The sequence below is a fragment of the Thermobia domestica genome, chromosome 9, assembly GCF_964235325.1.
Source record: "Thermobia domestica chromosome 9, izTheDome1.hap1.1, whole genome shotgun sequence".
Lineage (NCBI taxonomy): Eukaryota > Metazoa > Arthropoda > Insecta > Zygentoma > Lepismatidae > Thermobia > Thermobia domestica.
In genome coordinates this window covers 78,403,586-78,420,731 of record NC_137462.1, presented here as the reverse complement: position 1 = coordinate 78,420,731, position 17,146 = coordinate 78,403,586, and the positions used below count along the sequence as shown (strand labels likewise).

Below are 17,146 nucleotides of genomic sequence, written 5' to 3'. Positions count from 1 at the left end.
GCACATGACAAAATAGTAAAAGACACGTTCAAAGTACAATTTTACCAACATTACACGTATTAACTATATGAAAATGTATCACAAGGTAGTATCATAGAGCACACGACAAAATATGGCAAGCACGTATACAAAATACATCACAAATTAATATCAGAGGGACACACGACAAAATATAGAAAAGCACGCTCGATTTACAATTGTTACCGACTCTACACGTAAGAAATGGAAATTTTATCTAACCTACACGCATGTATTGCAAATACGACTAAAAGGGACACATTAATATGTTAAGACACTCTCAAAGAAATTTCATCATAACATTTACAATTTGACATACATCACGGAGCAATATTAAATCAAATGACAAGGATTACGAAACAATTAAATTCTCAGATACGAAAGGTGCGTTCATAGTAAAGGTTTCCTAACAAAATAACATATATCCCATTGCGATATATGAAAGGCACATATTAAATTTAGAAACACGGATAAAAAAAATATCTCCTAACCTAACCTACATAAATACTATGGATCACACATTTACAATTTAGACCTAACCTAACCTACAACAAATATTTCATGAAAGAAAACATCATTATGAGACATAATTCAGCAAGATGTTTAACATAACCCTATATAACCTAGACATTTAAAATTCTCGAGGTACATTGCTATCGAAAGGTGCGTACAAAGTAAAGTATTACCCTAATATCAACATACACATTTTTCAAATTGTATAGACACACATAAGATTTAGTAATTCAATTATACATGCTTGTATATGAGTGAACGACGATTAATAAGTTCAGAGACGCGTAACGCCCTTTAACTTAGTTACTCATCCTGATTGTTAAAGATGCCATTTGTTGAACTGCTATACTGTTTATAGAAAAATAAGAAAATTGATGTTACCCAATTATCCGCAGGTTTCACAGAATAGTCCACAGGTTAAGCTGGGTGATCAAACTCCAACTTCGCAAAGTAGGTTTCATCTACTTGCTTATTTAAATATCGAGAGATGATTCCTCCGGTATACTGGCTCTACATTCCACGCTCGTAGGATGTATTTCCGGTACGCCGCTGCCATCAACTTCGATAAATTATATCTCCCACTCCATTACTGTATATGTCTAGTAATGGCGGAGATGACATCCAATGGCTTGTAGCCGAAAGAGGTTTTACTAAATTTTACTTCGGTTAGGCTCCTCAATATCTATTTTCTTCCAAATAACATATCAGGTTACTCTAAAATATAATTTTAACTAGGTTGGAGGCCGAATTGCACTTTTAGTTGCGAAATTTCTAAATTTTGGAGGAGCTAACCCTAAGCCATCATTCTTCTACACTGAAATCTATCGATTCACTGCGTCATCATACACTCGTAGCCAGGCCTCGATAAACGCGGTTTCTACTATTATATCTTTGATTATAATTCGCACAATTTTACCATAAATACATATCGATACAAGAATCTAACCGTAAAAATCATGAATCTCTATATCTATTTTTAATATCTAACTTACCACAAATCCTATCTAATAATTTATAAAGAGTCGTTAATTTCTTCAGGCACTTGTTTATTTTTCACTATAGCAACGAGAGAATTATGATTACTCCTAAACCGCCATATTTGAAATTGTTAGTTTCACGTATAGCGATTCGAACGCCCTCTTGCGGCAATAACCAGAAAATCCGCCATGATGATTTACATCAAGAACATAAACAACAGCCAACAGCCCAAGGAAAACAGCGGGTAAATATTTTAAGTAAAACTTTAGTATTACTTGGTTTTATTTATATTAATTGTTCTAAGAATGCTACATAGACTGTAAAGAAATGGTTACATCGTTTGAAGTGAATCGGTAAGAACTAGATTTAAAAAAAAAAGATTTCCGGATGTGTTTACGTGCGTGTCTCATATCAAGATTGAGTGCATGTATTCTTTTGTGCCATTCCTTGTATTAATAATACAAAGCGCATTAACATTAAATTAGTATAAAATTACACATAACAAAACTGGGCACAGTAACACTATACGGGAACCAACTTCGACTTCAACCGGTAAGCATTACAATACGGACCCAATGTAAACAGCCGGTAATCGGTCTGTTACATTTTTCCCTGCGGCTTTAAGAAAAAAAAATTTTTAACTACTGAAAACATCAACACATTTTTTTAAATTTTTTTATTTATTTTTTTTATGACTGTTTAAAATCTTTTTATAACTCTTCTCTCTTTTCCGAAGAGCAATTGAACAATTTTACGTTTGATAAATTTTGAGTCGGCACTTCTCTCCCCTCCAAATCTTTTAAAGAAACGGAGTTGTGATGCACTCGAGTCACAACAAAAGGCCCTGTGAACACAGGCATGTACTTATGCGTGACCTTCTTAAAGGCGTCAGATTGAAAATGGGTTTTAACCATCACTAAGTCCATTTCCTTAATTTCAATCATATTATTTTGCGACTTTCGTTTCCGTTTTGATAACAAACGGGGTTCGACCTGAATATGCCGTTTAGTATCTTCTGTTTCTTTCAACTCAGAAGGCCATGGGAATTTTTCTCTGAATCGATCAGCAGCCGAGAAAGAAATAAACACCTCAGCAGGCGTACATCCAATAGTACTATTATAAGAATAGTTTAGCAGATCTTCTGCCGTCTTTAGCACTGTTTTCCACTTAGTGTGGTTATGACTGCACAATAATCGAATAATTCGATTGAGTTCTCGATGCGAACGTTCCACGATGCCATTCCCAGAAGGGTTGTATGGCGAGACCAAAATGTGTTGAATTTGGTGATCATTGCAATAAGTCTTCCACGTGTTCGAGAGGAACTGTGGGCCCTGGTCGGATATGATAAAATTCGGATAAGGGAAGAGGTAAAAATATTCCTTTTCTAGCGTCCGAACAATCTCAGCAGTTGTGACAGTCCTTAACGGTAAGTAACACAAAAACCGTGAATAGACATCAACAATTGAAAGGATGTAATAAAATCCATAACTACATGGCAATTTCCCCACGAGATCGATGCACAATTTGATATGTGGCTTATCTGCCTCAATATGTAGATCCTCACGAGCAATAATTCTATTGGAGAACTTCGTTCGGGCACACAATTCACAATTATTAATGAAATTTTGGAACGTACGTTTTTGTCCTTTCCAGAAAAACAATTCTTGAACTAATTTCAAACATTTACTAACACCAAAATGCCCCGTTTCATGAACTTTCCTAATCGTTCTCTCAATCAATAACTCTGGGATTACGAGCAGCCAACGTTTCGTTTTTAAATTTTGAATATATACCAAATTATTTACTAGACGAATTCGAGAGTCGACACTGTCTGACATCTTCGCTTTTAATTCGTTACAGTACTTATCACCCGCTTGCATTTGCATTAACTCATTTACAGTGAACCACGCACTTTCATCATAACAAACAAAATTAACATGATACTCTTCAGGTTCGGCAGGGAGTTCTGGAGTATTGCGACTCAATATGTCGGCTATTTTATTGTCCACCCCTTTTATGTGCTCGAACCGAAGATCGAACCTCTGTAACTTTAACAAAATTTTTGTGGTTCGGGGATCTAAGTTCTGTAACGTGAAAGCGTATGTCACTGCGCTGTTGTCACAATGGACTGTAACTTTTCTACCTAAAATATAATACGAAAAATGTTCGCACAGAAACAATACTGCCAGCAACTCCAGTTGGAAGATCGAATAGGAAACTTCATATGACTTTAATTTTCTACTTGCATATCCGATAACGAGAAGCTCTCCAGTATCATCATACTGAGCCAGATAGCCAGCCAAATTTTCCAGCGACGCATCTGAGAATAAGTGAAACGGTTGGTCGAAATTGGGTTGACTGAGCGCTGGAGGCTCACTCAACAACTCTTTCAATTGTTGGAATCTATTCAATAATTCCTCAGTTAGACAATATTTCTTGTCTTTCTTCAGCAAATCGAAAAATGGCGCTGTTAAGGCCGCAAACTGAATGAATTTCCTTCGCCACGAAAGAATGCCTAAGAAGGACCGAAGTTTCTTCTTAGTTTTAGTGCAAAATTTCCCAAAGGTTAAAAATTTTCAAAAAGTTGTTCTAAATGAATAGAGTGTTCGTTCAGCTCAGAACCAAAAGCACCTCACAAATCGTAAAGAGAAGTAAACCTATCAGTCCAGCCTTCATATTCTTAACTATAAATAACGGTACACTAGAAACTATCTTTTCTCGCAACCGCATTTTGAATGTATACTAGGCACATGTCAATCTTAACCGAACGAAAAGGATTTTTTAAAAGGTTTGCCAAATATTATAATTTAAACGGCTTCTGTTCAGCTCCTGTGTTCAAAATACATTTTATTTATATTTCGAAGAAGGGCAGTATAAATCACTTCGTCTCCACACGAATTCATTTACTTTCAAAATATTGTTTTGAGGAGAGAAGTTCAGTCGAGCTACCATCGCTTTCTTTTAATGACGCCTGCTCGATCTGTTTTCCCGAACTGAGACCAAATATTTAACAAAATGGGAACTTTATTATTATTATGGTTATCGTTATCAATCGACTACTCTGGAACAGAAGAATATGGTGGATTCAACTAAAATATGACCGTAATCACTATTGGTACGGTTGAAGAAAACGAAGATGTTATCACTGAACCCTAAAGGAATTAATTAACAGGTAGGTTTATATTGTTAAATTATATATTTCCGGTACCGCATACTATACTGGTACGAAAATAGAGAAAACAAAATTCTGAATATTCAAAGTTAATCCTAACAAACCTCTTTCTAAATAAAATTATCCTTTTCCGCGGGTTTAGTCAAACCGGAAGATTTATTTATTTTTTTAAATTTTTTTTTAAGTTGAAATTATGCCCACTGATCATAGGAACTTGACTCAACTTGCCACTCCTTTACACAATTTCAGTTCTTAGGTTAGATAAATCCACTAAAAGAGAAGTTTATAAATCAAGATTCTAAATTCCCATTTTGTTATTGAATATCTAGTTTACCTCCTACATTATTCATAAAACATCATGAATGTAACTTGAACTAATCGAAACACAACGAAAGGAGAAGAAAACAAAATTCAGGATTACAAGTTCAGCTGTAGGAGGAGCTAATACAGGCGGTGAAATCTTTGCCTGTCCTATCCTATGGAGTGCTTCTAGCCACTTCCAACAATATTTTCCAATTAGCTTATGTCTCCGCCCCTGGCTAGAGCAATTTCCTACTAACCACATAAACATTTTAGATCTATTTACTTTAACATCTATAAACAATATCAACTTAGGTTTTCCTATCTCTTTTCTCCCTTTTCGAGATCTACCTACTCTTTTGTCATCAATGCAGAAAGAAATATCAACGTCATCACCACTCAGTATGTGAACCTTTATCGTATCGACTATACTAGACTTCGCTACCCTATCATACTGCTCTCTTTCATAACCGACATACATAAGAGAGCTATCATTTACATCATCATGCATTACTGGGGTTTCGTTTATCAATATTTACTGACACGTACATTAAATCTACTAGTACATACTAAATCTAAATCTAAATCTACATTTACATCATCATAATAATCATCAGTCTCATCATTTAAATTATCCTTAGTAACATCTATATGAGACTTAAATTCAGGCGCTCCTAACGCAGCCATATCATTTAAACTATTACTTATTTCATCTGATACACCGCACAAATTGTTTGCTAAAAGTGTATCCGTGTCTTCAATATTACTGTTTGTACATAAACCCCTAGCTCCTATTTCTAGTTTATCAGTAGCGGTTACAGTTTTAACTTCTTTTTCAGAAGTCAATGTTGATGACGTTACAGATGACAGTTTAGATGCTACTTTATGTTCTAATTCTCTTTTGACAGTGGATAAATCCGACTGCACACTGGAGAGAGACTCTTTAATCGTAATAATATCTATCTTTAAATCATTCGTATTAGCGTCCATTTTACCATTTAACTTGTTTATGTCAGATTTTAAATCATTCCTACCAGCATCCAATTTACCGTTCATGACAGACATTTCTGTTCGCAAGTCTGTAATGATATCAATCAACGTTTTAAGCAATGGTTCTCCATCACTTTCAGTTTCAGGTTCCTCAACGGGTTGCTCAATTTCTGTAGCTAACATCTTATCCAACTTACAGTTGAAACAAACCCAATTATTATTCATGGTACGTAAAATTTCCTGTTCTTCCTCAGGAATGTTCAAACAACGGATGTGGAACCCTTGATCACACGTTTCACAGCGTATGGATACACTGTTACTAGAATTGTACTTATTGTCACAACATTTGAAATGTTCGGTAGAACCATGTACACTAAGACTTTCGTCACTCATTTTTGCATTAATTGGGTCACGCGTCTAACAACTTATCATCGTCATATCCACTCATTACTTTATCCAATCATTACTTTACATACTTATCTCAGTTTGGCACACAAAACAATAATTATAAAAATATATTAATACATATCTTGGCTAAGGGTCGCCAATTATAACAAACACCATCTCAGGGTATTGGAAAAAAAATCAAGGTTATATTAGACTTAATGTTCAGGTTGCGTTAGCTTTAGAAAAGAAGGAAAAAAATGAAGTTACTACTATTATCAGAAGATTTCCAAATTCTTGCTTTCTGTCCAACCAAGAATAAGAGTCAACATTGTTCAGCTTAATTAATATATTACTAAAAAAAATATGAGCAATTGGAACTGTATAAGTTCAAGTTTATAGATTGCATTCGAAATCATAGAGTTAAATTTTTCGTGATTAGTTTATTCGTTATTTACAATATAATAGATTAAAAAAATTATTATTAAACATTTGCCTTCATCGTGGTATCTCTAAGATACTTTATCAACATTTTTATTAAATGACGTTACTATAGTGCTTTATCATATCTAGATTCTCAAACATGATTCTCCAACATATTTCATTAGTACATATAGAACTCATTATCACTCAAAGAATTGACGATCCATCCCTTCTACTTATGTATTTACATAGCAAATTCTTTATTGGGCGTTCATTCCTTATAATGTCCCTGTCATTCATCAAACAACATGCAAATTATGCAGACATAGGCAGTATCATCGCTACTACAATTCCATTTTCAATTAAAAAAAATATGAGTAGCATCATGTATTACTTTACCTTAGCCTATGCGTCATTCGCATAATACATTTACTATGAAAGCACTACTATTAATGGAAATGATATATTTACAAATGTCTAGCGAGAACGAAAGAAAAAAACTACACCTACTCGACAGGGTCCAACTATTGGAACGCCTTTTAAGAATTATTATCATTCTAACTTATTATCTTTGTCCACAACTGATTAAACTTACAGAGGGATGGATACTCATAAAAAAAATCATATTCCACTTAAGAGTGGCAAGTTGGAAGAAAACATTCTAACACTATTGGTTTCCGATGAGGCAAATATATAAGTAGGCACGAACATTTAATTTTTGCACGGTAATTACGGAACGTTCAAAGTAAATATCTACCTAAACTGAAAATAAACAAACTTAACACGGAATAGTATTTTTATAAATAGTAATATCAAACTCCGGAGGTGTGTCCAGAGTAAAACTCTCCCGCATCGGCACAGACCGATTATTAGCACTCATCATGATATGATATCATCATCGGAGGACACGTTATATTCAAATTTTCCCTCACCTACAAAACTAAACATCTATGGTGCAACGCAATGTGATAAGACAATTTTACCGACATTACACGTATTAACTATATGAAAATGTATCACAAGGTAGTATCATAGAGCACACGACAAAATATGGCAAGCACGTATACAAAATACATCACAAATTAATATCAGAGGGACACACGACAAAATATAGAAAAGCACGCTCGATTTACAATTGTTACCGACTCTACACGTAAGAAATGGAAATTTTATCTAACCTACACGCATGTATTGCAAATACGACTAAAAGGGACACATTAATATGTTAAGACACTCTCAAAGAAATTTCATCATAACATTTACAATTTGACATACATCACGGAGCAATATTAAATCAAATGACAAGGATTACGAAACAATTAAATTCTCAGATACGAAAGGTGCGTTCATAGTAAAGGTTTCCTAACAAAATAACATATATCCCATTGCGATATATGAAAGGCACATATTAAATTTAGAAACACGGATAAAAAAAAATATCTCCTAACCTAACCTACATAAATACTATGGATCACACATTTACAATTTAGACCTAACCTAACCTACAACAAATATTTCATGAAAGAAAACATCATTATGAGACATAATTCAGCAAGATGTTTAACATAACCCTATATAACCTAGACATTTAAAATTCTCGAGGTACATTGCTATCGAAAGGTGCGTACAAAGTAAAGTATTACCCTAATATCAACATACACATTTTTCAAATTGTATAGACACACATAAGATTTAGTAATTCAATTATACATGCTTGTATATGAGTGGACGACGATTAATAAGTTCAGAGACGCGTAACGCCCTTTAACTTAGTTACTCATCCTGATTCTTAAAGATGCCATTTGTTGAACTGCTATACTGTTTATAGAAAAAAGTAAGAAAATTGATGTTACCCAATTATCCGCAGGTTTCACAGAATAGTCCACAGGTTAAGCTGGGTGATCAAACTCCAACTTCGCAAAGTAGGTTTCATCTACTTGCTTATTTAAATATCGAGAGATGATTCCTCCGGTATACTGGCTCTACATTCCACGCTCGTAGGATGTATTTCCGGTACGCCGCTGCCATCAACTTCGATAAATTATATCTCCCACTCCATTACTGTATATGTCTAGTAATGGCGGAGATGACTTCCGATGGCTTGTAGCCGAAAGAGGTTTTACTAAATTTTACTTCGGCTAGGCTCCTCAATATCTATTTTCTTCCAAATAACATATCAGGTTACTCTAAAATATAATTTTAACTAGGTTGGAGGCCGAATTGCACTTTTAGTTGCGAAATTTCTAAATTTTGGAGGAGCTAACCCTAAGCCATCATTCTTCTACACTGAAATCTATCGATTCACTGCGTCATCATACACTCGTAGCCAGGCCTCGATAAACGCGGTTTCTACTATTATATCTTTGATTATAATTCGCACAATTTTACCATAAATACATATCGATACAAGAATCTAACCGTAAAAATCATGAATATCTATATCTATTTTTAATATCTAACTTACCACAAATCCTATCTAATAATTTATAAAGAGTCGCTAATTTCTTCAGGCACTTGTTTATTTTTCACTATAGCAACGAGAGAATTATGATTACTCCTAAACCGCCATATTTGAAACTGTTAGTTTCACGTATAGCGATTCGAACGCCCTCTTGCGGCAATAACCAGAAAATCCGCCATGATGATTTACATCAAGAACATAAACAACAGCCAACAGCCCAAGGAAAACAGCGGGTAAATATTTTAAGTAAAACTTTAGTATTACTTGGTTTTATTTATATTAATTGTTCTAAGAATGCTACATAGACTGTAAAGAAATGGTTACATCGTTTGAAGTGAATCGGTAAGAACTAGATTTAAAAAAAAAAAAGATTTCCAGATGTGTTTACGTGCGTGTCTCATATCAAGATTGAGTGCATGTATTCTTTTGTGCCATTCCTTGTATTAATAATACAAAGCGCATTAACATTAAATTAGTATAAAATTACACATAACAAAACTGGGCACAGTAACACTATACGGGAACCAACTTCGACTTCAACCGGTAAGCATTACAATACGGACCCAATGTAAACAGCCGGTAATCGGTCTGTTACAACATCTTGCCATCACTCCAGTCGGAGGATGGGTCATTCCCTGATTTCTTCCAGCACGATGACGCTCCACCCATTCCCGGATGGGCCATCAACATGTGGGCCGGATTTGATGTTTTCCCTGATACTGGTAGACATACAGAACATTTGTAATAAGAATACTGAAACTCTGCTACTTTGTGAGAATTTTTCGCTTTGTTTAATTTTTGCTCTTGGTTTTCATTAAAAGTTATTAAGGTATTAAATCGGGTATTTTTGAAGCACCCTGTACTGTGAAATAAATAAAAATCAAACAACTTAAATCATTTTGAAGTTGCAAAATTTATTGTTGTTAACTGTTTATGTATATTACACATACATTATTCTCTCATCGAATTGTAACAAAAGAACATTTCAAATTCATTAATACAAGAACACAGTTGATAAAAGCTGAAAAGTAAATCAACAAACAGTTCTAATTTTATTCGTAAAGAGATACAACAAATTTCAGTGGGAGCTAAATTTTTCGTAAATATAGATATTGAATTACTACATTTCATTATTTCATACGGAGTTTACAGTGGTTGCATCTTATAACAAGAGCGTACTAATGCTTACAAAGACCAAACTCGAATGTAATCAATCTTAAAAGCTGAATCATCTGTTCCTGGATGCCAGGTATCGTACCAGCAATCTACATTTCCCCAGAAATCTTTCTTCTGAGTTTGAGAGCCAGACGTCCAAGGTTTTGGGCATGGACTATTTTGGATACCATCATGAAAGAAATTTCCTCCAACTGCAACGTTTAGGATAAAGTAGAACTATCGAAGAAAAAAAAAAGAAAATATTAAATATCAACATTTTAGAACTAAGAGCACTCTAATGGTGCGTCTACACTAGACCAAATTTGTCAACTATTTTGTGCTGCACGTGTTGACGAAAACTTGTCTGGATGTTATGAGAACAAGTGGTGGCGTTCCTTTTTTTTAATGTTCACGCACAAATTGCTAATTTCTACAATACAAAATTTGATCAGCATAGGTTTATGATATGGAACATTATACATTTTTATACATGTGCAAGAAAATTTCATCTCCAAATTTCAGTAGCTTCCCTATTAGCGGACGCTGGCGGACCTCAAGTGACGAAACGGCTTATCGCTGGCGGCTACTGTTCGCTGATCGCTAACAAACTTGCACTTATACTTCCAGTGATTCGATGGCGGTTCTAGGACTGATCTCGGTACAGTTCCGCTTTGAGTCTGCGACGAACTCGTCAATGCTCTGCCCTGTTAAACAATTCTAGGTTAGTTTGTTCCCCTTTCTTTACCAAAGTTCGATTCTGCCTTTTTTTTTTGTATCACCTCAAGTATAAACTAAAAATTCAACGCAATGAGTGCAAATTCAATGTGGTACCCCTAAATGTACCGTCACAGACTACGGAACGAACTTAAAACTTTATGACATGAATAATACTCGTACATCTACAAAAGTAAATTTAAAAACTCATCAAGACTAGGTTCAACCTACTGACCCCATTATGACAGACATCTTCCAAGCTGTGCCTTTCACCACTCGGCTATTCCTACGCTATACATCCACTCATATGCAACATGCTAATATTTAAGTCCAGAAAGAGTGTCAACAGGAGAAAAAGAAGAAGACTGAGTCTGTTTATATTTTTATCTTTCCACTACTATCATAAGAAATTATGTTTGATCATACAAGGAGGAATGCATGGAGTTAATATGGAGTGAAGAAAGAGCACTGGCTTCATTAATTGAATAAAATACAAACAACAGAAAAGAACATAGACATAATGGATACAAATACGAGGCATTCCATTGGTCACAAGCATGGAAGAACCCAAAGTATAATTTACTGCGAAGACGTATGACAAACAATTGACAAACGCAAAGCGAACATGGCTGACCGAAGCTTTCGGAATAATTTGGCTGTCATAGCACCGTCTCTAAGTAGAAAAGACTAATAGCGTAGTATTCGACTTCGGCCTGAATGTGAAATTAAGCCACCCACCACACCAGTGATAGGAGCCCAAATGTGGATATACATTCGAGCGACCCTGTCGCCGTTGTAGATGGAGGACCGAAAGTGCTTTGCGACATTTGCTAATGGGGTTATTGGTAACAGGGAGTAATCTACACCCCCCCAACACCCCCTAACACCCCTCCAAATTTCTTTACACACACCTCTGGATGGAAAAGGAATACTCCCCCAAATCCAATTATATCAATCAGTATCATATAGGTCATTTATTACATCAAGTTAAAAAAGGTTTAGCGTTTAGGAAAAAGGCAATATTTTTACTTATTTATTTCACTTTAAAATACGAAGCGACTTCTTCTCATAAACGGCTTCGAGAACCACATTACCTCATTGTTTCGGGCAGTGTTTTGATCGAAACCATTGACAAAACAGACCGCTGATACCTACCCTTCTGGGCTCCGAGGTCGTTTCCGAGAAAAGAGATTGATGGACAGATGCAGGTGACTGAAATTGGCAACGTCTTGAGCGGTCATTCACCTACCTCCTCCTCAATAAGGAAAAGTGTGACAATATAGTAATAAGCCTATACCAGATTCAGTTGGTAAGTGCTACTCTGCAACAGGCTCGCAACCAGAGGGGGGCGTGAGAGGGCCTGGCCTCCTAAATTTTTCATGTCTCCTCCAGACCTCAATACAAAATGCACAATTTAGATATTTGTAAGAGAATTTTTAATGACTTGGCCCCTCCTAACATATTCATGGCCCCCCAAAGCTCTGTGGCTGGTTTCGAGCCTGCTCTGCAAGTGGTGGTGTATCAACGGACGGACGTTAGAAGGGTGTAGTCAAAACGCTTTTAGAAATGAAGAGATCGATCGAAGTAAGAATTATATATTTTTTAGACTGAGTCTAGTTTTATGCAGGAACGCATTTGGCGCTAGTTTAATTTTTTGTAAAGTATGTTTTTATTCACGTAAATTCATGAGCGAAACAGGGCTCATAGCGAGTCACTGTTTTAAAACTAAATTTTACTTTTTTTCAAGTTGGTCACTAAAAGTTACTTTTTAAAAAAAAATGTTACTAAAAGTTACTTTTTTCAGAGGTAAAGTGACTTTTTCCTGTGATTTATGTTTTGCATTGGCAGTTTTCTAAGAAAAATATAAAAACAAATGGAAAAAGGCAAAACCTTGTTACTCATTACTCTTCTGAAAGCTTCAGTACTTGCTGCCACATGTCAAACAGTCTACTTTATTCTCACTTCAATTTTTATTCTTTCTAAAGCACAGTGGATGGTTTGTGGATGCTTAAGCTCTCAAGGTGGGGTTGAGAACCCTTCTGTGTCTATTCTTTCTTCTATCATAATAATCTTTTAGTTTTCTCTCGTAATAGTTAACGCTCCGTTCAACGTTGTGTGTGTGTGTTTGTGTGGTTCATCATGTTCGTATTGTGTTATGCTTCTTCTATGTTCTTCTTAAGAGTAGATGATGAATTTGAATATTTCACGTTTTTGAGAACTTTATATACGAAGTTAAATATAATGTCTGGGATGAAGAAATTCAGAAATAGGCCAGAACTGGTTCCACTTACTCAGAAGCTTTTTACATCTGCTAAGTCTGCTTACCGTAACTACAAAGCATACTTTGAAAACCTAAGAAAGGAGGAAACTCAAAAAGAAAGTAAAGAAGAAACAAAACAACAAACGAAGAGAGAGGTGATGGAGAAATTGACAAAGGAAAACAGGGGCATGATGAGATTTTGGTCACTTTTTCGTGTGCTTTTGGCCATTTTTGGTCACTTTTCAACTATTTACAAGAGACCAGACCACTATGAGCCCTGAGATTATTAAAATTAGGGTATATTAAAGAAGACAAAACAGAAAGATACAAAATATTTGTAAATTGAAAAAACAGGATTTCTGGAAAACAACTAAATCAATGAATAATTTTCTTATGAAAGATATTCAGAATCAATAACGTAGCCAGAAAGGGGCAGGAACGGAGATTAAGAGATCAAATAACATTACAACAATTAACGTTAACAACAGGGTTAGAATATTAAAATAATGAAATTGTAAGTATGTACAGTATTAATTACTAAACGAATGTGATTTCAGCATGGAACGAGGGAATTTTTTCCCAATTAATATTTTGAAAAAAAAATCACCTACTAAAACTTGCTGGGGGTGAAAAAATTGAAATAATAGCAGAATTTTGCAAAATAATTACAATAATTCGTATGTAATCAATTCACATGTAATTACTGGGTAAAATAGTGGAGGTTAATTCCTAATACAGTGAAACTTCTCTTTACGGGCATCTCTCAATAGTGGACACCTTCATAAGAGGACAAACTTTCTTATTCTTCCATTTCATAAATATGTGTGGTGTGGTGTTATGAGAGAGAACCCTTCCTTTTAGGGACACCTCTCATTTACGGACACCTCTCAATCGTGTTCCACCGATGTCCGTTTTGAGAGGTTTCATTGTATTACTTAGTTTAATAATAATAATAAATGCTCAAATGTGTGAACTTACTTTATTGATCCTACCATTGCGAAGAGCTGATATTATTATTATTATTATTATTATTATTAGTAGTAGTAGTAGTAGTAGTAGTAGTAGTAGTAGTAGTAGTAGTAGTAGTGGTAGTAGTAGTAGTAATAGCAGTAGTATTGCAATAGTTGCGTAACAAAATATACTGTTTTCTTGTTTCAGTTTGTTTTAAAATTTTATCACTATTCTGAGATCACACCCCCCCTTTTATTTTGAACACCCCCCCAAGTAAAAATTTCTGGCGTACTTACTGATTGGTAAACTACCCATTATATAGGAATTTGAGTACATTTAGTGATTAATGTAGCAACTAGAAATTATAAGCTCGATGGGGTAGCAACAATAATTTTCATTATTGACTTTCTGTTTGTATTTTCATCTTTCCACTACTAGCATACGACTGCCAAATAAATTATGTTTGATCATACAAGGAGGAATGCATGGAGTTAATATGGAATTAATATGCAGAAAGAGCACTGGCTTCATTAATTAAACAAAATACAAGTTACTGAGTCTTGAGAGATAGTAGCTGAATAATTATAATAAAAGAACTAAAAGAAAAGATTCTTACAATAAAGATTAAACAATACAAAATTAAACTTCAAGAATATAAAGATGAATAATTTGTTTTCGTAGCAACAAAACTAAACATGATGTTAGGTTATATACGATTCCACGAACTGTCACAGAGTAATCAGATTTACGCACTTAGCAATCAAACATTCAGATTTACTTTACAAGACCACTGAAAGAAAACATGTTTACAAGCAATAGGCTTTAGATGGGGGCTACTAATAGTGGGGCCATTGATGGTATAAAATATAAATTCTATACTACTTATTTTAATCGCCAGTTCTTGTGGCTAATGAATGACACACTATATCCACTACAGCTGTTCCCACCAGAACACATGTATTTCCTTGCCAAGTGTATTTACTATAAAGTTATATTATATGTGAAAGCGGCCAAGTCTAACTTTACGGTTAACCTGGATTTTACAGAGGGGTTCTCGAAGCGTTCTTTTCATACATCCTATCACATTGCAGTCTTTTCTTTTGTGTAACGAGTACTCGATGGCAAAATAATGGCTGAAAATCAACATGAAAAATACCATTTGTTTTTGAAAATCATAAGCTTTTACAATTTAAAAACCATTCTTTAAAGAAATTGTGTGACTGGCCAAGTCCATCGCGTCAAAATAAGACCGCCACTGGTTAAATCTTTCAAAGAGACGTATGGATATAGTTCACATTCAAAATTTTCCATTTCAGTGGTTCGCACTTCACATTTGAATTTGCAATCGTATCTGTTTAACTGGAGACACTCCTTGTGATGATTCTGGCATGGAATAGCATACATACATATGTGGGCCAAACACAGCTCGACTCGGCACGAATTGGTATGATTAGGCGCGATTTGGCATTGAGTTCGGGTGTTTTCGAACTGACGAATGCGTACTGAAACGGGTCAACTCGGTCTGGAGTGTCATCAGTGCCAAACGCATTTATTTTCTGGTAATGATGAATTTTGATGTTTTAGATCCAAATGCCATAAGATAATCTTTAACATTATAAGAGAGTGGAGAGTAAAGGAACTGCAGAAATGTATGACAGCAACAGCAAGACAGAAAATAAACACAAAATAAAAATCAGATAACATTAACAAAAACTAACAGTAATAACATAAATTAGCATTATAATGCGGGGCATTAAACGCTATGACACTACCTCGTTACTTACCGAATGATCGAATGGACATACAAGCTCTCCATCAGCCCAAATGTTGTTCCCGCTAAAACTTCCAAGTTCCCAAAATCCTCCGGACGGTGGTGTAATTGTACCTACGGGCTCATTATCCACAAGAAAAGTAATGGTGGTTCTATTCCATAACATACCATACAGATGAAAATCAGCAGCAAAGTCATTGTTTGGATCTTCCATTATTCTGGGTTAGAATTTAATATATCGATTACTAAAACAATTATCTTAAATTAAGTTCAAAAACTAGAAACATTTAACATTTACAATTTAACACACTTCTAATATGTCATTATCCTAAATTGAATCAAACTATTTCAGAATTATATAGGTTTTATAGATTTTTGATTCCTATAAGATACATACACAAACAATCATTGTCGTTTATTTTATTGTCCAAATACGGCTCTATTGCTAATTATAATTATATTTTACATATTTCTATTTTATTTTATCGTTATATTGTTTCTTTATAAATAAACTTGAAAAGAATAACAGTGAATGAGTTTGTCTTACGCTATTTTGAAAGCAGTTATTATTAGTAAGGAATTTGGAATACGTGATTTTACATGGACTCAATTGGTGTTTTTACTGTTAGCAACCGTAAACTCTTTTAGTCTGTAATTAAATCTAGATCGAAATATCCTGGCATACTAGCAACAGTTCTAGACGAGAATACTGAATCGAGTGATGATCAAAGACTTGACCACTTTAATAACTACTTCTGCAAAACATTTACTTCCTTTACCCCTACAACCCATCTTCTTCCCCCTCTCTGCCGCATCTGTTCTAACACCTTATCCAACCTCTCTACTACCCTGGATGAAGTTCTGGTTCTCTTGCAATCGCTATCTCCTCATAGATCACATGGACCAACAACATTGGTTCTCTCTTTCTCATCAAAACTGCTTTAGTTATTGCGGTTCCTCTATCCATCTTATTCAATAGATGCTTCACGGAAGGATTACCCCACCAGTTGGAAACTAGCTTACGTGACTCCAATATATAAATCTGGTCTTACAGAT

General features: G+C 34.8%; 1 protein-coding gene across 1 annotated transcript in view; it reads right to left on the bottom strand.

Annotated features, from left to right (window-relative positions):
* Positions 1-10,119: 10,119 nt before the first annotated feature.
* LOC145694773 (beta-1,3-glucan-binding protein-like) overlaps positions 10,120-17,146 on the bottom strand; it is a 75,895-nt gene continuing 68,868 nt past the window's right edge. The window contains exons 6-7 of the mRNA XM_081771403.1: positions 16,104-16,308; positions 10,120-10,631 (exon numbers count right to left, since the gene is read on the bottom strand). Coding sequence (XP_081627529.1) covers positions 10,425-10,631; positions 16,104-16,308 — 412 coding nt within the window. The 3' untranslated portion in view covers positions 10,120-10,424. The remainder of the gene's footprint in view (positions 10,632-16,103; positions 16,309-17,146) is intronic.